The sequence below is a fragment of the Heterodontus francisci genome, chromosome 1 (genome assembly GCF_036365525.1).
Source record: "Heterodontus francisci isolate sHetFra1 chromosome 1, sHetFra1.hap1, whole genome shotgun sequence".
NCBI lineage: Eukaryota > Metazoa > Chordata > Chondrichthyes > Heterodontiformes > Heterodontidae > Heterodontus > Heterodontus francisci.
Window position 1 is genome coordinate 278859725 of NC_090371.1, and position 21188 is coordinate 278880912.

The window sequence follows — 21188 nt, forward strand, 5'->3', positions numbered from 1 at the left end:
TGGGGCTCCTTGATTCCACACTCGGTCAAATGTTGCCTTGATGTCAAGGGCAGTCACTCTTACCTTTGGAATTGAGCTCCTCGGTCCATGTTTGGACCAAAGCTATAATGAGGTCTGGAGCCGAGTGGTCCTGGCAGAGAGTTGCTCATTGGTTGGGTCCTGGCTACTTTCCTCATTCTTGATATGCAGCTTACCTTCCTCTTCAGTTCTGATTTGTTAACAGTTTTCCTCTGAGCCAATAAAGGAAATGTGGTAGCAAAAGCGTGACAACAGGAAGTAGATGTGGTAAACAGGAAGTGCAGAAAATGTGTACTAGATGCAAGATTTTAAAGAGAGGTTTCTCCACGGGTGATAAACCATATGAAAGGGCCTGCAAGTAACAGTCCCACAAATTATTTCAACTATTTATATTATTTTATAAACAAAAAAGAATAGTTAGTTGACCGCAGGGCCTTCTGGGTGTGTCAGTTCTGCCAAACTTTTACCGGAGGCAATAAGGACATAAATCACTAGAAACCTATCCCTTATACAAAGAAGTACCAAATATTTCAGGTATGAGCTCCTGAAGCACACAACTTTGACTTTAGCAGGTAAGTCAGCATCATTGTCAAAGGTGCACTTTCTGGTGCTGCTCAGATATATCTTAGCCACAATACATCCAATGCTGTCGGGAAACACAGTGGGAGTCTAGTTTGACTTTTGCTCACCAGCCTGTCTCCTGTACATGCCCTGTACATCAGGCTGGTGAGCAGCTGGTTGCCAAACTGGTGCCATGATGCAGCTCGCTGGTTCAAAGTTGGCCAATAACGGGCAGCCCTGGCCACCAGTTAGGGAATAAGTGCAGGAGGAGGTCACAATCATAGAGAGGGCGATGTCCCAAAGCATAGCACCCCATATTATTTTTGTGAGGGCCAGAGGAAGCACTTCAGGACCAGCACGTAGCTCAGTGGGTAGCACTCTTGCCCCTGAGTCAGGAGGTTGTGGATTCAAGTCATGACCTGAAGACGTGAGTGTGGAATCTAGGCTGACATTCCCAGTACTGAGATAGTGCTGTTCTATTGGGGATCTCTCTTTTTGATGAAATGTTGAACTGAGGCTCTTCCTGCCTGCTCAGGTGAATGTAAAAGATCCCACGGCATTCTGTAATATCAAGCAGTGGCTCTGATCCCGTCTTATCTTGCTCTGGCCATAATCCCAAAGGGCCATAGGCATCTCTCCCCATTAGAGAGACACAGTTGGGGATGTATAGCTTGAGGGTCACCACTCCTCAAGCGTGGGGCAAAGTGAGGAGGCAGGCCTCCATGAACTACCACAGTCAGTATGGGGATTAAACCCACGCTGTTGGCATCTTTCTATATCACACTTTAGCCGTCTGAGCTAACTGAACCCCCTCCCCACCACAAAACCCCCCCACTCCCCGTCCCTTCTTATCGACAGGCACAATATTTGGTGGGACAACACTGATTGACAGGGAATGGTCTTACTAGACCTACCAGGAGCCATTTGTTGTTCATTACTGCTGACACCCTGCATTTTCTTTGCCACCTCACAATCCATCGCTCCCAACCCCGAGCTACACTCTGTCATGTGGAGTGGCTTGCATTCTCTCAGACTCCCACTGCTTACTGATGCCACTCAATAGCAAAGGCATTCAGAAGCCCGATTGTGCGCCAGTTTCTGTTGCTATCAGCATGTCAAAAATAGCACTTTTACTGGAAGGAGCACAACCACTGGTTAACACCAACAGACATATTAGACCTGATTGGGAAAGGTTAGAAGGGCTCGATCAGCCTATAATCTAACCTGGAACTGCTTGATTCTGATACAGTTTCCTTGACCGATGTTGTTATTTCTCATCTAGATTTTTGTTAGGCAAGAATATTCAGGGAACCAAGGTGGGTAGTTGGAGTTAAGATACTGATCAACCATGATCTAATTGGGGAGTTAATAGTGGGGAACACAGAAATGGCAGAGACACTAAATCAGTATTTTGCCTCAGTTTTCACGGTGGAGGACACTAGTACCATCCCAATAGTAACAGGTAATGCAGAGGTTATAGAAAGGGAGGAACTTAGAACAATCATCATAACTAGGGAAAAAGTACTGAGCAAACTATTGGGATTGAAGGCAGACAAGTCCCCTGGGCCTGATGGGTCTTAAAGGAAGTGGCAGCAGAGATAGTGGATCCATTGGTTATAATATTCCAAAATTCCCTGGATGCGGGAAAGGTTCCAGTGGATTGGAAAAATGCTAATATAACGCCCTTATTCAAAAAGGGAGGGAGGCAGAAAGTAGGAAACTATAGGCCAGTTAGTTTAACATCTGTCATTGGGAAATTGTTAGACTCCGTTATTAAGGAAGTAATAACAGGACATTTAGAAAGTCAAAACGCAATCCATAAGAGTCAGCATGGTTTTATGAAGAGTAAATCGTGTTTGACTAATTTGCTCGAGTTCTTCGAAGATGTAACAAGTAAAGTGGATAATGGGGATCCTGTAGATGTAGTATATCTGGACTTCCAGAAGGGATTTGATAAGGTGCCACACAAAAGGTTAATACACAAGGTAAGATCACATGGGGTTAGGGGCAATTTATTAGCTTGGATAGAGGATTGGCTAACCAACAGAAAACAGAGAGTCGGGATAAATGGGTCCTTTTCTGGTTGGCAAGATGTAACTAGTGGGGTGCCACAGGGTTCAGTCCTCGGGCCCCAACTATTTACAGTCTATATTAATGACTTGGATGCAGGGATAGAAGGTACTATTGCCAAATTTGCAGATGACACTAAAATAGTTGGGATAATAAGTTGCAATAAAGAAATAAGAAACTTACAAATGGATATGGATAGGTTCGGTGAATGGGCCAAAATTTGGCAGATGGAGTTTAGCATGGATATGTGTGAGGCTATCCATTTTGGTCGGAAGAATAGAAAGACAAATTATTATCGAAATGGAGAGAAACTTCAGAGTGCTTCGGTGCAGAGGGATCTGGGTGTCCTCGTGCATGAATCGCAGAAAGCTAGTATGCAGGTGCAGCAGGTAATAAGGAAGGCAAATGGAATTTTGGTATTACTTCTTCTTTGGCCTCCTTATCTCGAGAGACAATGGGTAAGCGCCTGGAGGTGGTCAGTGGTGTGTGGAGCAGCGCCTGGAGTGGCTATAAAGGCCAATGCTAGAGTGACAGGCTCTTCCACAGGTGCTGCAGAAAATTTTGATTGTCGGGGCTGTTACACAATTGGCTCTCCCCTTGCGCCTCTGTCTTTTTTCCTGCCAACTGCTAAGTCTCTTCGACTCGCCACACTTTAGCCCCGCCTTTATGGCTGTCCGCCAGCTCTGGCGAATGCTGGCAACTGACTCCCACGACTTGTGATCAATGTCACAGGACTTCATGTCGCATTTGCAGACGCCTTTAAAGCGGAGACATGGACGGCCGATGGGTCTGATACCAGTGGCGAGCTCGCTGTACAATGTGTCTTTGGGGATCCTGCCATCTTCCATGCGGCTCACATAGCCAAGCCATCTCAAGCGCCGCTGACTCAGTAGTGTGTATAAGCTGGGGATGTTGGCCGCCTCGAGGACTTCTGTGTTGGAGATACGGTCCTGCCACCTGATGCCAAGTATTCTCCGGAGGCAGCGAAGATGGAATGAATTGAGACGTCGCTCTTGGCTGACATACATTGTCCAGACCTCGCTGCCATAGAGCAAGGTACTAAGGACACAGGCTTGATACACTCGGACCTTTGTGTTCCATGTCAGTGCGCCATTTTCTCAGTGATGCCATTGATTCTCTAGCCAGCGGAAAAGCCCCTGGGAAGGACAGCATTACCCTTGAAATAATCAAGAGTGCCAAGCCTGCTATACTCTCAGCACTACATGAACTGCTATGCCTGTGCTGGGACGAGGGAGCAATACCTCAGGACATGCGCGATGTCAACATCATCACCCTCTATAAAAACAAAGGTGACCGAGGTGACTGCAACAACTACCGTGGAATCTCCCTGCTCAGCATAGTGGGGAAAGTCTTTGCTCGAGTCGCGCTGAACAGGCTCCAGAAGCTGGCCGAGTGCGTCTACCCTGAGGCACAGTGTGGCTTTCGTGCAGAGAGCTAGACCGTTGACATGCTGTTCTCCCTTCGTCAGATACAAGAGAAATGCCGCGAACAACAGATGCTCCTCTACATTGCTTTCATTGATCTCACCAAAGCCTTTGACCTCGTCAGCAGACGTGGTCTCTTCAGACTACTAGAAAAGATTGGATGCCCACCAAAGCTACTAAGTATCATCACCTCATTCCATGACAATATGAAAGGCACAATTCAACATGGTGGCTCCTCATCAGTCCCCTTTCCTATCCTGAGTGGCGTGAAACAGTGTTCTCACACCCACACCTTTTGGGATTTTCTTCTCCCTACTGCTTTCATATGCGTTCAAGTCCTCGGAAGAAGGAATTTTCCTCCACACAAGATCAGGGGGCAGGTTGTTCAATTTTACCCGTCTAAGAGTGAAGTCCAAAGTACGGAAAGTCCTCATCAGCGAACTCCTCTTTGCTGACGATGCTGCTTTAACATCTCACACTGAAGAGTGCCTGCAGAGTCTCATCGACAGGTTTGCGGCTGCCTGCAATGAATTTGGCCTAACCATTCACCTCAAGAAAACGAACATCATGGGGCAAGACGTCATAAATGCTCCATCCATCAATATTGGCGACCACGCTCTGGAAGTGGTTCAAGAGTTCACCTACCTAGGCTTAACTATCAAAAGTAACCTGTCTCTAGATGCAGAAATCAACAAGCACATGGGAAAGGCTTCCACTGCTATGTCCAGACTGGCCAAGAGAGTGTGGGAAAATGGCGCACTGTCACGGAACACAAAAGTCCGAGTGTATTTTGGCGTTATTTGCTAAAGGAATAGAGTATAAAAGTAAGGAAGTGTTGCTGCAACTGTACAAGGCATTGGTGAGACCGCACCTGGAGTATTGCATACAGTTTTGGTCCCCTTACTTGAGGAGGGATGTAGTTGCATTGGAGGCAGTTCAAAGGAGGTTCACTAGATTGATTCTAGAGATGAGGGGTTTGTCTTATGAGGAAAGATTGAGCAGTTTAGGCCTTTACTCTCTGGAGTTTAGAAGAACGAGAGGAGATCTAATTGAGGTATATAAAATGATTAAGGGAATTGACAAAGTAGACGTAGAGAGGATGTTTCCTCTGGTGGGGCAAACTAAAATGAGAGGTCATAGTTTTAGGATAAAGGGTAACAGATTTAAAACAGAGATGAGGAGAAATTACATCTCTCAAAGGGTCGTGAGTCTGTGGAATTCACTACCCCAGAGTGTGGCGGACATTGAGTAAATTTAAGGAGGAGATAGACAAATTTTTAATTAGTAATGGATTGAAGGTTTATGGAGAACGGGCAGGAAAGTGGAGTTGAGGCCATTATGAGATCAGCCATGATCGTATTGAATGGCGGAGCAGGCTCGAGGGGTTGAATTGCCTCCTTCTGTTCCTATGTTCCTGTTTTTATATATTCCTAGGAGTGTAAAATGCACCTGGAACAGCTTATTTTTCATTGCATTCTATATTAATAATCTCATTCTCTGATACACCAGACCCTCAGACTTCCATTATTTAAAATTCACTTATCAATAGAGGGTCATACACGATGCTGCCTGCATATTGTACCTTTTGTTATGACATATCTTCTAGTCGACACCCTTAAGGCTCTGCTGAGATTTTTCATTCTGCTCTCGAATCTACTGAGTATTCAGAGATGCTTTTCATTGTCAAATGAATCAATTTACTTCTTGGAGGTGCCCCAAGCCTTCAGTGACAAGACTGTGAATTGACAATGAGAGCTGACAACTAATGCTTGAAAGGTTAAACGGAAAGAATCAAATTAGAACAAGGGGTTCACAGGAGCCAATTATGCTTCAGTGTGCTGGAACACAACAGGAGTTAAGTTCCTTTTTGTGAATTGAAACTACACCTTTAGTCCTTAGAGTTCACGAACATGTCCATGCATCCTCACTGATTGGGGTCAATTTTAATTTAGCCTCACGACCCATTAACCCTGAATACGCAGGCCCTGCCATTTGAAAGTGGGTTATCGCTGGGGGCGCAAAGCAGCCCACCTGTTTCAGATGCTAGGACTCTTTAAATATGCAAATCAGGGTCCTAGAACCCACAATTGCCATTAAGTGGTCTGAGTGTGCGGCGTGCAGTCCCGCAGGCAATGGAGACGAAGAGGCTCAGCCAAAGGTAAGACTGAGATTATTTTTGTAGGAAGGGAAAAAGAAAAGAATTTGCATTTATATAGTGCCATTCAGGACATCCCAAAGCACTTTACATTCAATGAGGTAAAGTGACTAATGTGTGGTCACTGTTGTATTGTGGGCAACATGGCAGGCAATTTGCACACAGCAAGGTCTCACAAACAACAATGCGATAATGACCAGATAATCCATTTTTAGTAACATTGGTTGGGGGATATTGGCTAGGACACCAGGGAGAACTCCCTACTTGCCTTCTGACAATGTCGTGGGATCTTTTATGTCCACCTGAGAGGGCAGACGGGGCCTCGGTTTAACATTTCATCCAAAAGGTGACAGCTCCAGCAAAGCAGCTCTCCCTCAGTAGTGCACTAGAATGTCAGGCTAGATTTTTGTGCTCAAGTCTCAAGGCATTAACATCTACACAGTGAGCTGTCAGTGAATGAGGTTTTTTTCTCAGGCTCATCATTGATCTGGTGGGTATTGACAAAAGCAAGAGTTCTTCCTACTGGGAACATAGTCTGCTACAAAATGGTTAATTTCCAATTTAAGAAGAGAATGACAATCAAATCACTGGAAACAGTTACAGACATTTGATAGCACTAACTAAACAGTGTCCATATGAATCCTTAGTATTGAAAAGACCAGGTCAATAACTTGATTCAGAAAGATTAATTGTAATGTTACCCATACTCCTCTGCTCTATAGGGATTGTAATCTCCATTCAATTACAAAAACTCAGGTCTCTGACCCTGTAATTACCTTTGATCCACACTGTGATAAACCAGTAGTAAAGATAGAGGTAGGCACTGGTACAAAGGGAAATGGAAAGTCAGCCCCACCTAACATCTAGTACCATCAGTGCTCAATAATGGAATATTGAAGCCCTAGTATCAGTATACTGGCTGTGAAGACCAGTGGATTTAACAATTTAAATAAGTAGGAGATTGGGTTGTATAGTGTATGGAATAGAGCAAAATCACAGGATGGGATATTAATCAAGGCCATTGGTTCATCCCCTTTTGGAATAACATATACAGTTCTCACCACCACATTAAAAGAAGGACGTCAAGGTGCTGGAACAGGCACAATGAAGGAATACCCGCCCCCTTAGTGTCCCAGTATAATTCCTCATGGTCTTTCTGTGTTTCCAGCCCTGCTTTCAGCAGTATCTGTCTGTAATCTATTGTTACATTACTGAAAAACACACCAAATTGCAGATGGAATTTTAAGTGGTAGATAATGCACATTGATACGGAAAACATATCTACAGAGAATGGGTTCTAATTTGAGATCAGCCGAAGCTCGCTAATGCTCTAACTTCAAGGAGTTTGAGGAGTGGAGGCACCCAAACTGATTTTTTAAACGAAGCAACAAAATTCGATCAATTTTTTTTTATTATTCACTCACCAGATGCGGCTGTCGCTGGCAAGGCCAGCATTTATAACCTTTTCCTAATTGCCTTTTAGAAGTTGGTGGTGAGCCATCTTCTTGAACCATTGCAGTCCATGTGGTGTAGGTACACCCACAGTGCTGTTGGGGAGAGAGATTCAGGATTTTGACCCAGTGACAATGAAGGAACAGCGATATATTTCCAGGTCAGGATGGTGTGTGGTTTGGAGGAGAACAAAGAGGGAAAAGTGAGAGCAGGGATTAGGGGGTTGGTGGGAGCAGGTGGAATGAAGCAACAAGTTCATGCAGTGATTAGTAGTCACAGTGGGTATGCAGTGAGCCAGTGGACACAACACCTTGGTGTGTCTTTTGCCCATTACATCTGTTGTGACCACTTGCTTGGTCAGTAGTAGAACTCTCACCTCTCTGAATCGGAAGGTCATAGGTTCAAGTCTCACTCTAGAACTAAGCACATGATCTCTAGTGCCACACTGAAGGAGTGCTGCATTGTCAGAGATGCTACCTTTCAGATGAAGTATTATATTGAGGCCTGCCCAGGTCTGTGTAAAAGATCCCATTTATCTCTCAACCAACATCAGTGAAACAGATTATCTAGTTATTCAAATTGTTGCTGCTTGTGAGATATTGCTGTGCACAAGTCCTCGACCTACAAAACCACAGTGGCAACACTTTAAAAGGAATTCATGTCTGAAAAGTGCCAAGAAAATGCAAGTTCTTCCTTTGTTTCCTTCACTGACAAAGGAAAAATATATTTAGGGGTGAAATTCGTCCTGAGTGCTAGTGCAGAACAGGCTATCATGAATCCGTAGCCTGCCTTAGACAATTCCCAAATTTCTTCCAATGACCTTCGACTTCAATGGAAGAGGAAGTTGGGTATGGGTAAAAGGGCCTGTCATCTCCCCAGCAACCATTTTACATTACATCCCAAATTACAGTCTGCTATTGCTTTAGCTGAGTTCTGGCTTAGTGGGTAACACTCTCACTGAGTCAGAAGGTTGCGGGTTCAAGTTCCACTCCAGAAAATTAAGCATAACAATTCTGGCTGACACTCAGTGCAGTACTGAGGGAGTGGTGCACTATCAGAGGAGCTGCCTCTGTGATGAGACATTAAACTGAGCCCTTGTCTGTATTCTCAGCTGGACATAAATCCCATAATATTTTTTCAAAATATGCGCAGGTGTCCTGGTCCCTCAATTTCTCCAAAACAGATTATCTCATCATAGCTGCATTGCTGTTTGTGGGAGCTTGCACTGCTCATATTGGCTGTTGCGGATCCTACAACAGTGACTGCACTACAAAAGTATTTCATTGCCTGTAGAGTACTTGGGACTTGTGCAAGGTTTTTTTTTATTAGGCACATTAATGCTAGCATTCAATATGAAACTGTGACAAGTAAGGTTAATAAAGCATGACGCACCAGCCTTTACAAGAATAAGATTTCACCTGAGTGTTTAGACTCAAAATATCCTGGTTTAATAAAATTTAAATAGTAGAGCATAAAATGACATGGAGAGAAGAGTAATGGTTGTATTTGTACAAATCATTAGCATATGATTTACATAATACCTCTGATGGTTATAATTTATTATTTTCAAATCATTACTCACCAGAAAATATGTATTCAAACATTAAACAGAATAATTTATCTGCAACATAACTTGTGAAAGGTTGTACTTTTATTCACTCGAACTCAACTTGACACACTAGGGAGAATACAACATATAAAATGGGAACAGACATCCCCTTACTGAACCTTTCAAGCATCTATCACCTTTTCTAAAACAATTCAATTGGATGGATTAAAATTCCTGGCATGATTAAAAGTGACCTCTAAAGCTTCCCTTCCCCTTCAGCAGTTAGCAGAAGAAGAAACCAAGGTACTCACCATTTACTGGACAAGTATAAGAACTGAATCACCCCGAAGAAAATACATTCTCTGTGAGGTTACCAAAGTGCTGGTATAGAACGCAAATTCCCCATTTTCCTGATTTCTATGGGATACATGCTCAAAGAAAGCACAGGTCAAGGATAGGGCTACAGTATTGTCTGTCCTGCACTTTTCTTAGCATAAGAATATTGGAACAGGAGTAGGCCATTCAGCCACTAGTCTACTCCTCAACTCCACTTAGCTGCCTTTGCTCCTGCTTTGATACCCTTACCGAATAAAATCTATCAATCTCAGTTCTGAAATTTTCAGTTGAGCCCTCAGCATCAACAGCCCCTTTGGGGAAGAAATGTTGAGATTTCCACTACCCTTTTGTGTGAAAATATGCCCTCTGATTTCACTCCTGAATAGTCTAGCTCAAATTTTATGATTGTGTCTGCTTGTGCTGGAAACAGCTTCTCCCTATCTATCCTATTGAATCCCTTAATCATGTTAAAATTCTCATTTACAACACTCTCAACGCAAGGGAATACAAGTAAAATTGATGCCACCTATCCTCATAATTTAACTTTAACTGATAAATAACAAATAAGTAACATCATGTCTGTGCCGGCCATCAAACACCTATCTATTCTAATCCCATTTTCTAGCACTTGGCCCGTAGCCTTGTATGCTATGGCGTTTCAAGTGCTCATCTAAATACTTAAATGTTGTGAGGGTACCTGCCTCCACCACCCCTTCAGACAGTGTGTTCCAGATTCCAACCACTCTCTGGGTGAAAAAATCTTTCCTTAAATCCCGTCTAAACCTCCTCCCCTTAATATTATTGATTCTTATTTTTAAGTCACACTTTTGAGAACAGACCAAAAGAATATGATTTTTCAAAACTAATTGACTTGTCATTTGCACTACACAAGTGCCAGGCAATGACCATCATTCTGGCAAGAGAGAATCCAACCATCTCCCCTTGACATCCAAAGGCATTGCCATCACTGAATCCCCCATCATCAACATTCTGGGAGTTACCATTGATCAGAAACTTAACTGGACCAGCCATATAAATACATTGGCTACAAGAGCAGGTCAGAGGCTGGGAATTCTGCGACAAGTAAATCATTTCCTGACTCCCCAAAGCCTGTCCACCACCTACAAGCCACAAGTCAGGAATGTGATGGAATACTCTGCACTTGCCTGGATGAGTGCAGCTCTGACAAACACTGAAGAAGCTTGACATCACCCAAGACAAAGCAGCCCACTTGATCAGCACCCCATCCACCACCTTAAACATTCACTCCCTCTACCACTGATGCACAGTGACAGCAGTGTGTAACATCTACAGGATGCACTTCAGCAATTCATGAAGGCCCCTTCGACAGCACCTTTCAAACCCCTGACCTCTACCACCTAGAAGGACAAGGGCAACAGACATATGGGAACACCGCCATCTGTATGTTCCCCTCTAAGCCACTCACCATCCTGACTTGGAACCATATCGTGGCTGGGTCAAAATCCTGGGACTCCCTAACAGCACTGTGGGTGTACCTACACTACGGATTGTAATGGTTTAAAAAGGCCTCTCACCACCACCTTCTCAAGGGCAATTAGGAATAGGCAGTAAATGCTGGCCTTGCCAGCGATGCTCCCATTCCAAGAACGAATAAAAAGAACTTTTTCAGGATTGTGGTTTTACTGTCAATTGGGATAAGATGATAAGGGTTACTTTGATACTATTGAGATGCACCAGATTTCGCAGTAAATATTATAGGCTTGGAATATATATCAAGTAGGAAGGGTTTTATTCTCAGGTAACTCAGTATCTCATAGTGATCCATCTGATTTGACACAGTTCGGGTTATTGAAACTATTAGAATTTATCTTTAAAATTGTTGTGCTTAATTTTTTTCCAAGCTGGTTAATCCCAGTGATTTAATCAGGGTAATGCACTGAAAAATAAGAGACCTTTAACAACTCAAATAAAGGGCTCAGTTGTAAAACTCGTGGATTAGTAAACCTTACTAAACTCAAACATTCCTTCAAACTGATGTTAACGCTTGTAAAGTTCTGGATCAATGTTGCAACTAAGCAAAAGGTTAGATCAAGATTCAGGAAGTGAATCAGAGGCCAGGTTGGAGTTTGTAAGCTAGCCTAAGCACTGCATAATTGAAATTATTTTCAGCCGTAATAATTCTACTGATTTTTCCCTTGCCATTTGATATCAATTCATTAGGGAACCCTAAAAATAATAAACCTAAGAATGATGCAGTCGAAAAGAAAAGATAGAAAGAACTTTCATTTATATAACACCTTTCACAGCCTCAGGACATGCCAAAGCACTTTACAGTTGAAGTGTTATGACTGTTACAATGTGGGAATTGCAGCAGCCAATTTGTGCACAGCAGGATTCCACAAACAGCAGTGAGATAATGACCAGATAACCTGAAAAACAGATGGTCCTCAGTGATAGTTAAATGTAAAGAGGTAAGCAAAACCTTCACTCTACTGGGGTCGTTTTCAACTTCACCGATGGTAATCTGGCAGATCGAGTCACCCGCCCATTATTGATTTCAGTAAGAAGTTGTTCCAACAGGCGGGCGATCGACTCCAAAAGATTAACGCCCAGGCAGAGAAGTCAAAAATCTATCCATACATCTTAGAAGCAACCTTGTAGAATCATACAATTGTACAGCACTGAAGGTAGTCATTCAGCCCATCATGCCTGTGCCGTCTCTTTGAACAATCAATCCAATTACTCCCACTCCCCTTGCTCTTTCTTTGTAGTCCTGCAATTTTTATTTTTCCTTTTCAAGTATTTATCCAATTGCCTTTGGAAAGTTATTTTTGAATTTGCTCCCACCGCTCTTTCAGGCAGTGCATTCCTGATCATAGCAATGCACTGTGTAAAAGAATGTCTCCTCATCTGTGCTCTGGTTGTTTTGCCAATTACATTAAATATGTGTCCTCTGGTTGCCACACCATAACTTGTGTATACCAGAGCCTCAGAAAGGATTGGGTGAATTCACTAAAGACCTTAAAACTGTCACATTAAAAATGGATTATTTTGTGTAGACGTATATTGCATACTCTTGTGAAGCAATACACAGACAATGTTACGCTGTCTGTCTAGTTACATCATCAGTTCCCTTTAGCACATCAAAATGTAATGATGCAGAGAATATTTCAAAAAAAGAAGTGTCATAGCAGTAAATCCAACAACAGATACCACCATCAGTTAATAACGCAGCAAAATCGAAAGTCAGTTCAGCAATTAGTACGCAGTCTAGTGAAACTCCTTTAACTTAAGACAATCTGGGTAGCAATTTTACCAACTGCTTTAATTCATGTTAAATTCAATTATTCTTTTTAAGACTCCTAAAATTAAACATAGAAACTTAGAAAATAGGAGCAGGAATAGGCCATTCGGCCATTCGAGCCTGCTCCGCCATTCATTATGATCATGGCTGATCATCCAACTCAGTAATATAAAAGCAAAATACTGCGGATGCTGGAAATCTGAAATAAAAACAAGAAATGCTGGAACAACTCAGCAGGTCTGGCAGCATCTGTGAAAAGAGAAGCAGAGTTAACGTTTCAGGTCAGTGACCCTTCTTCGGAACCATCCAACTCAGTAACCTGTTCCCGCTTTCGCCCCATATCCTTTGATCCCTTTAAACCCAAGAGCTATATCAAACTCCTTCTTGAAAGCATACAATGTTTTGGCCTCAACTGCTTTCTGTGGTAGCGAATTCCACAGGTTCACCACACTCTGGGTGAAGAAATTTCTCCTCATCTCAGTCCTGAAAGTTTACCTCGTATCCTTAGACTATGACCCCTGGTTCTGGACTCCCCCCACCGTCGGGAACATCCTTCCTGCATCTACCCTGTCAAGTCCTGTTAGAATTTTATAGGTTTCTGTGAGATCCCCGCTCACTCTTCTGAACTCCAGCAAATATAATCCTAACCGACTCAATCTCTCCTCGTACGTCAGTCCCGCCATCCCAGGAATCAGTCTGGTAAACCTTCGCTGCACTCCCTCTATAGCAAGAACATCCTTCCTCAGATAAGGAGACCAAAACTGCACACAATATTCCAGGTGTGGCCTCACCAAGGCCCTGTATAATTGTAGAAATACATCCCTGCTCCTGTACTCGAATCGTCTCACTATGAAGGCCAACATACCATTTGCCTTTTTTACCGCCTGTTGCACCTGCATGCTTACCTTCAGCGACTGGTGTACGAGAACACCCAGGTCTCATTGCATATTCCCCTCTCTCAGTTTATAGCCATTCAGATAATAATCTGCCTTCCTGTTTTTGCTACCAAAGTGGATAACCTCACATTTATCCACATTATACTGCATCTGCCATGCATTAGCCCACTCACTCAACTTGTCCAAATCACCCTGAAGCCTCTCTGCATCCTCCTCACAACTCACCCTCCCACCCAGTTTTGTGTCATCTGCAAATCTGGAGATATTACATTTAGTTCCCTCATCTAAATCATTAATGTATATTGTGAATAGCTGGGGTCCGAGCACCTATCCCTGCGGTACCCCACTAGTCACTGCCTGCCATTCGGAAATAGACCCGTTTATTCCTACACTTTGTTTCCTGTCTGCCAACCAATTTTCTATCCATCGCAATACACTACTCCCAATCCCATGCGTTTTAATTTTATATACTAATCTCTTATGTGGGACTTTGTCGAAAGCCTTCTGAAAGTCCAAATAAACCACATCCACTGGCTCCCCCTCATCAACTCTACTAGTTACATCCTCGAAGAATTCTAGTAGATTTGTCAAGCATGATTTCCCTTTCGTAAATCCATGCTGACTCTGCCCGATTCTACCACTGTTCTCCAAGTGCTCTGCTATAAAATCTTTGATAATGGACTCTAGAATTTTCCCCACTACCGACGTCAGGCTGACTGGTCTCTAATTCCCTGCTTTCTCTCCACCTCCCTTTTAAATAGTTGGGTTACATTAGCTACCCTCCAATCTGTAGGAACTGTTCCAGAGTCTATAGAATCTTGGAAGATGACCACCAATGCATCCACTATTTCTAGGGCCACTTCCTTAAGTACTCTGGGATGCATACCATCAGGCCCTGGGGATTTATTGGCCTTCAATCCCATCAATTTCCCCAACACCATTTCTCTACTAATACTGATTTCCGTCAGTTCTTCTCTCTCACTAAACCCTGTGTTCCCCAACATTTCTGGTATGATATTTGTGTCCTCCTTTTTGAAGACAGAACCAAAGTATGCATTTAGTTTGTCAGCCTAGAGGTACAGTGGTGACCAGAGGATGAGCTGGTAAATGAAAGAATCTTAGTCGGCGAGTTGTTGACTGCCAGCCAGCCTTGCCTTAAGTTTAGCTGTCGCACAATCTGCTGCCAATGGCTGACTGCTTTTATTAATGGGACACTGTTAGGCCAAATGGTATTCCGCATTTCCGCTGGTAAATGGTAACAAAGTGACTCCTGACAACGCAGTGGCCCGCTGACGTCATCAGAGCGCTCCAAGCTGCGCACATGCGCAAACGGTCTCCTGCACTCAGTGAGATGCTGCACATGCGCAGCATCCCACTTGCAAGGACTAATTGGTGCATGTGCGGGAAAATGTCATCAGCTACTCGCTTCCCCCCACTCAGCTAGTCTCTCCTGCCCCACTGGCCGCTCTCCTCTCTTGGCCACTCAGTCCAGGCCTCGACACTTTCTCCCCCGGTCGATTGATCCCCGCTCCCCACCTGGCCTCCCACAACCCCCATCCCACCCCCGACCACCCTGCTCTCAGGCCATTCACTCCCCACTCCTCACTTCCCCTCCCCACCCCCCCACTCTCCAGCTGCTAGCTCTAGGCCGCGCCACTTCCCTCTTCTTGGCCACTCGCTCCCACATCGCCCTGTCAGCCCTCATGGCCCACCTTGCTTCTTCAGGTGGTGCAGTGAGGAATGATTGAACGTGGGAGTGAGTGGCCGAGAAGAGGGAAGTGGGGCAAGCGGGGAGCGAGCGACTGGAGAGCAAGGAGAGGAGAAGCAAGGAGCAAGCAGCTGTAGAGCAGGATGGGAGGGGGGGAAGCGAGGAGTGGGGAGCGAGCGGCCGGACAGCGGAGTGTGAGGGGGGAAGAGAGGAGCAGTATCATACCAGAGTTCTTTCTTTGTTAAAAAAAATCAAAACAGTTGAGCAGGAGACATCCAAGAAATTATACAAATGAAGCAATGGCAGGAGCTGCGGGGGACTATTGTGGGTGGGATGGATGTGGCGATGGCAGCCTTTCAGGGGACTTTTGAGTTGAACTTGTTTTCTGTGATAAATAGAGCAGTGCCATCTTTAATCCTGGCAGCAGCCTGAACGTCGCAGACAGTGACGTTTAAGTGGAAGAGGCTGCATTTGCGCATGTGCTAGTACTGCGCCAGCTAGTGGTAGCGTTGTCAGCAAACTCAGCCAAATGGTAATGGTGGCACAATTATGACAGTACTATTCGGCACCAAGATAAACTCTTACTTTATTTTAGTAATCCGCGTTAACAGCAGAGAGTGGTGACGTGGAAACTGACAGAAGTGTAGCAATTAAGGGGAAGATACTCCTATCATTGATAGCAAGCATTGTGTGAACTGTGGTTGAGTGGGTACTCTCTTGCCTCAGAAGTCAGAAATCTTGAGTCAAAGGTTGTGCGTTCTCAACCCTATGCCAGAGACTTGAGCACAAAAATCAAGGCTGACACTTCAGTGCAGTGCTGATGCCATCTTTCGGATGAGACGTTAAAGCAAAGCCTTGTCTCCCCTCTCAGATGGACACAATGGACCCTATGGTACTACTTTGAACACAAGCAGGGGAGTATTCCCTGATGTCCTGAACAACATTTATCCCCGAACCAACATCACTAAAACAGATTATTCGACCGTTGTCACATTGCTGTTTGCAGGGCCATCGCACTTCCTACATTACAACAGTGATGAAAAGTACTTAATTGCCTGTAAAGTGTTCTGAGGTCGTGAAGGCACTATGAAAATGAAATGTTTTCTTTCGTGTTTCATAACCATCTCAGTTTTCTCAGGGCCTGCACCTTCCCTTTTGGCAGCACTTCAGCCCAACGCTCCTGATCATGTGGGGTAGGTGGGAGAAGCTTGCTCTGGCTACACACTGTAACTATCTGTTGGCCCTGGAGAGGGAGAACGCAGGATGTGGGCATCGCTGTTGGTTAGCACATGCCTACCGTTCAGTGCTTCCCCACAGAAATGCAGCTCAGGGCTGGAATTCAGTAGTTGGGATATCACAGGGGGAACACAAGAAATAGGAGCAGGAGTAGACCATATGGTCCATTGAGCCTGCTGCACCATTCAATACAATCATGGCTGATCTTAGGATTCAACTCCACTTTCCCACTCCCCATATCCCTTGATTCCCTGAGAGACCAAAATTCTGTCTATCCCAGCCTTAAATGTATTCAACTATGGAGCATCCACAACCCTCTAGGTTAGAGAATTCCAAAGATTCACAAACTTTTGAGTGAAGTAATTTCTCCTCATTTCAGTCCTAAATGATCGGCCCCTTATCCTGAGACTGTGTGCACCCCACCCGCCCCCGCAAGTGTTTTAGATTCCCTGACCAGCAGATACAATCTCTCAGTATCTACCCTATTCAACCTTTCAGAATTTTGTATGTTTCAATGAGATCGCCTCTCATTCTTCTAAACTCCAGACAGTACAGGCCCAATTTACTCAGCATCTCATCATAGGACAACCCTCTCATCCGAGGAACCAATCTAGTGAACGGTCGCTGGGAGGGATGGGGAATACTTCTATCTTAACCACTCTTTGGCACCACATCTTGCCTCACATGCCTTAAAAGATTGCACAAAAAATCTTTCATTCTAAACATATCTACCAACATGCCTCTCTGCCAGTTGAAGTCTTTTGCAGCATCTGATATTGAACTTTGCCATGTGCTTTGATCTGTGAAAGCACAATGAGGGTTTGTGTGAGCAGGCAGGATAAATTCTGTGGAAATCCTGTCATTGGATACAGATCAGTAGCAGTGGTACAAGATGCCACTTCTCAGAACACATCCAATCCACATGTGCCCTGCAGGAATCACATGGAGCTGTCTCATTATTGACAAAGCTTTTCCTCTGAAGAATCAAAATTGCCCACCAATTCTATTGTCAGTGGGCCAGAAAAGAAACTCCTAACCAGAGATGTGTAGGTTTTAATTGCCTTCGTTCCCAAGTCCAGTGCGTTCCTTGACTCTCATCTCCTTCTGTTTTCTCTCTTTGACAGGATGATAAAGAGATTGACCTGGAGCATCTCCACAGGCGAGTTAACAGCCTCTGCACGGATGATGACAGCCCCCACAAGCAGTTTTCCACCTCATCCATAGACCTGACTCCTTTGGAGGTTGACACCATCCCAACGCGGCAAGCTCTCGAGCAGATCAGTGACTTTAGAAATACTCACATCACCACCACCACCTTCATACCGGAGCAGATCCAGACTATAAGTCGCAGCCTGTCAGCTAAAGCCGCCTCGGGCTTCTCATTCGGGCCAATGCCCGACCACCGAACTGGCCCCTTCCGAAGCAGGGCACCAAATGGTGGCTTCTTCAGAAGTCCCATTAAAACCATGTCCTCCATTCCCTATCAGCCAACTCCGTCAGCTGTGTACAGCCTCAACAATGACCCTGATCGAGGCACCTCCATATGAATGTCTCATTTTATTTTTCCAATCGGGACTCAGTTTGTGAGACGATAGATTTCATGGTAGTACTAACCTGGACGTAACTTTCTTTGTGTTTTTTTTTAAAAAGGTCAGAATCTTAGTTAAAGCTTTCTCAGATATAATCGCAATAACTCCAGCCTGTTTGACGCAAGTATGTTTATTTCTGCTGCATTTGAATTCAAGGCTTTTACTGCTGACAGTTTTATGTGTTATTTCATATCGGACCAAAGGCACAATCTGCTATTAAAAGAAAAGAACATTCAGGCTGTAAGTTCAGGAATGCTATATTTTATAGGGTCACATATATATGAAGCCATCATGTGCTTGTAGAGACATTTCTGGCATCATGTTGCAAAAAAAAATTAAATATGACGCGTGTGTGGTCCCTGCATAATTTTCTTTAAGAAGGGAGAAAGCTTCGGAAGGTTGTATCCTATGCAGATGTTTTCTAATGTACAGTCTACAGTAAATCCGCAGTGTTACTACAAAGCCAATCCTGGCACATACTACAAAGATTGGTTGCTCCTGTTTTCTAAGGTGTTAGTAAGTTCAATATTGCGAGATGTGAATGTCAGAAGTTCCCTTTTGTGTTTGTTCTTGCTGCTGGAGGAAGTAAAATGCCAAATTATACTTCTGAAGTTGGATATTTTGAATCCATTGCCGCTTTATAATAGTGTTTCTGGACAGTCAATAATAAATATTAATTATTTAAAGTAAAATAAAAATAAAATATTGCGGATGCTGGAAATCTGAAATAAAAACAGAAAGTGCTTGGAATACTCATCAGGACTGGCAGCATCTGTGGAGAGAGACAAGAGTTAACATTTCAGGTCTGTAACCTTTCATCAGAACCTGTAACATTACCTCTGTTTCTCTCTCCGCAGATGCTGCCAGACCTGCTAAGTATTAACAGCATTTTCTGTTTTTATTAACTCTTTAGACTAGTTGTGTTCAATTTGGTTAAGATAATCACCAAAATATGGCATTATATTTTAAAAACCTAATTACATAAACTTTTGAAGAGTTGTATTTAAGTAAGAAAAATGTAATGTTAATTAATTAGCTTGTTGATGATATTAGTTAATAGAAAAATGAGAACACCCAAAGATTTAACAAAAAATATCCAGCTGAAGTTTTAACCAACCAGAGATATAAAGCCATTGAAATTAGACTTGTAACAATCATTACAGCACAGCAGGAGGTAATTGAGCCCTTCAAGCCTGTGCTGAAAGATTTGAAAGATTTATCCAGTGAGTTCCATTGCCCTGCTCTCTACGTAAAGCTCTGCAAATTTTGTCCCCTTCAAGTATTTATCCAGTTCCTTTTTGAAAGTTACTATTGAATGTGACCTAAACTTTTTTTTTAACAGAGAGCAATTCTAACTGGAGAAATTGTCTTTCAGCAACCTTTCAGCTGATTGGATAGTGTGTACTGTACCTGAAAGAACTGGAGACATTTGTACCACATGAGATGGGATATAAATTGTCACTTGGATCTTTAAAAGCAACTAGTTTCACTAAAAGGCAATGTAGTTCTCACACAAAATTCTTTAATCAACAATTTAATTGGAAAATTAAGCCATTGCGCACCTAGATAGATAATGAGTGTGTGCTGGAACTTCATGTATTAATCTAAATGCAAGTGTTGGCTAAAACACTTAGACGTCTTTTCAGAGAGGTCAGTCAATTTAACTGCTTCATGCTGACACTGGAAGACAAGTACAGGCGAACCTCGGAAGCTTTTTTTTCTTGAAGTTGCAGCTTTAAGCGGTTGGGTAGTTAGTCAAGCAGTAGTCAAATTGTAACTTTAATATATTTTGCAACAAGGTAAGCTCCCTCGTGAGAAACAATAAACACACGGAAGCAGATGACTATAGAAGCAGGTACCACTTTTCACGACCAGCTCTGTCAGAAACAAATGATTAATGAGAGATTCGTGGCGGGTTTTCCTTATCTTTATTAAAAGAATATTTTTTTTAAGAAAAAATTTGAATAAAGTGGTAGGTAGAAAGCAACTACATTTTTTCTGTGTTTGATAACAGCATTAGGTGTGATTTAACTTGAACTCATTAACAAACAGAACAAAAAATGGCTTATGGCTGTTTCCTCGGAATTCTTCTTGTTCAACACAACTGAATTCACATATAGAAGTATATATTTTGATGCTAATTCCTCTCTTTTACCTGTTCTGAAATAGCGTCTGATATAGTACCTTACTGGTTTGTAAAATACAATGTCTACAGTGTCAGACAACACTCATTTTTACCACGGAGACAGTTTATAGAAGAGGGCAAGTTAGTGGAAGCATGTCCAACTTGCCTAAACCTTACAACACTCAGTTTCATATCAAATTATTGTTATGGATTTTCATTTGGACGCAATATACAGGGGCGAGCCAGATTACAATAATTTACTGGGTTAGAAAAGGAACCATAGTTAATCATAAACAATATTTATAGGCCTATTTTGATGTAAGTGTTGCATATAAAGAACACTTTTTTCGGAGGGGTGGGGGGAATGAGGGGGGCCTCTGTTGCAAGTGAAAAAGCTTTCTGTGTATTATTTGTCTAATAAAACTGTTTCTTTTTCTTGCATGGTCTTTTATTCATTATTTAAAATCAATCCAAGATATTTTATCGGGTCAAGGCAATGACACCATACGTGGCAATGAACCCTCCTGGGCTCTCCTGGAGTCTCCAGGAATTAAAAGTTATTTTCCTGAACACTGCTGCAAGCAACCCAAGAGAAAAATCATAGGAGCATTAAAAATTGTGTGTTTTTTTTTACTTTCATTGAAAACTTTTAACTATTGGTTGTAAAGAAAGGTTGTTTACTGACAGTCAGGAATAATCCAATCACATAATGAAGAAGCTGTTTGCTTTCCAATTGGTGCAGAGGAGGGCTGTGCCACAAGG

At 43.1% G+C, this 21188-nt stretch overlaps 1 protein-coding gene across 2 annotated transcripts in view; it reads left to right on the forward strand.

Annotated features, from left to right (window-relative positions):
- grid2 (glutamate receptor, ionotropic, delta 2) overlaps positions 1-20781 on the forward strand; it is an 894599-nt gene extending 873818 nt beyond the window's left edge. For both annotated transcript variants that reach the window (XM_068045980.1, XM_068045987.1), the window contains one exon: positions 17837-20781. In XM_068045980.1, coding sequence (XP_067902081.1) covers positions 17837-18259 — 423 coding nt within the window. In that variant the 3' untranslated portion in view covers positions 18260-20781. The remainder of the gene's footprint in view (positions 1-17836) is intronic.
- Positions 20782-21188: the final 407 nt, after the last annotated feature.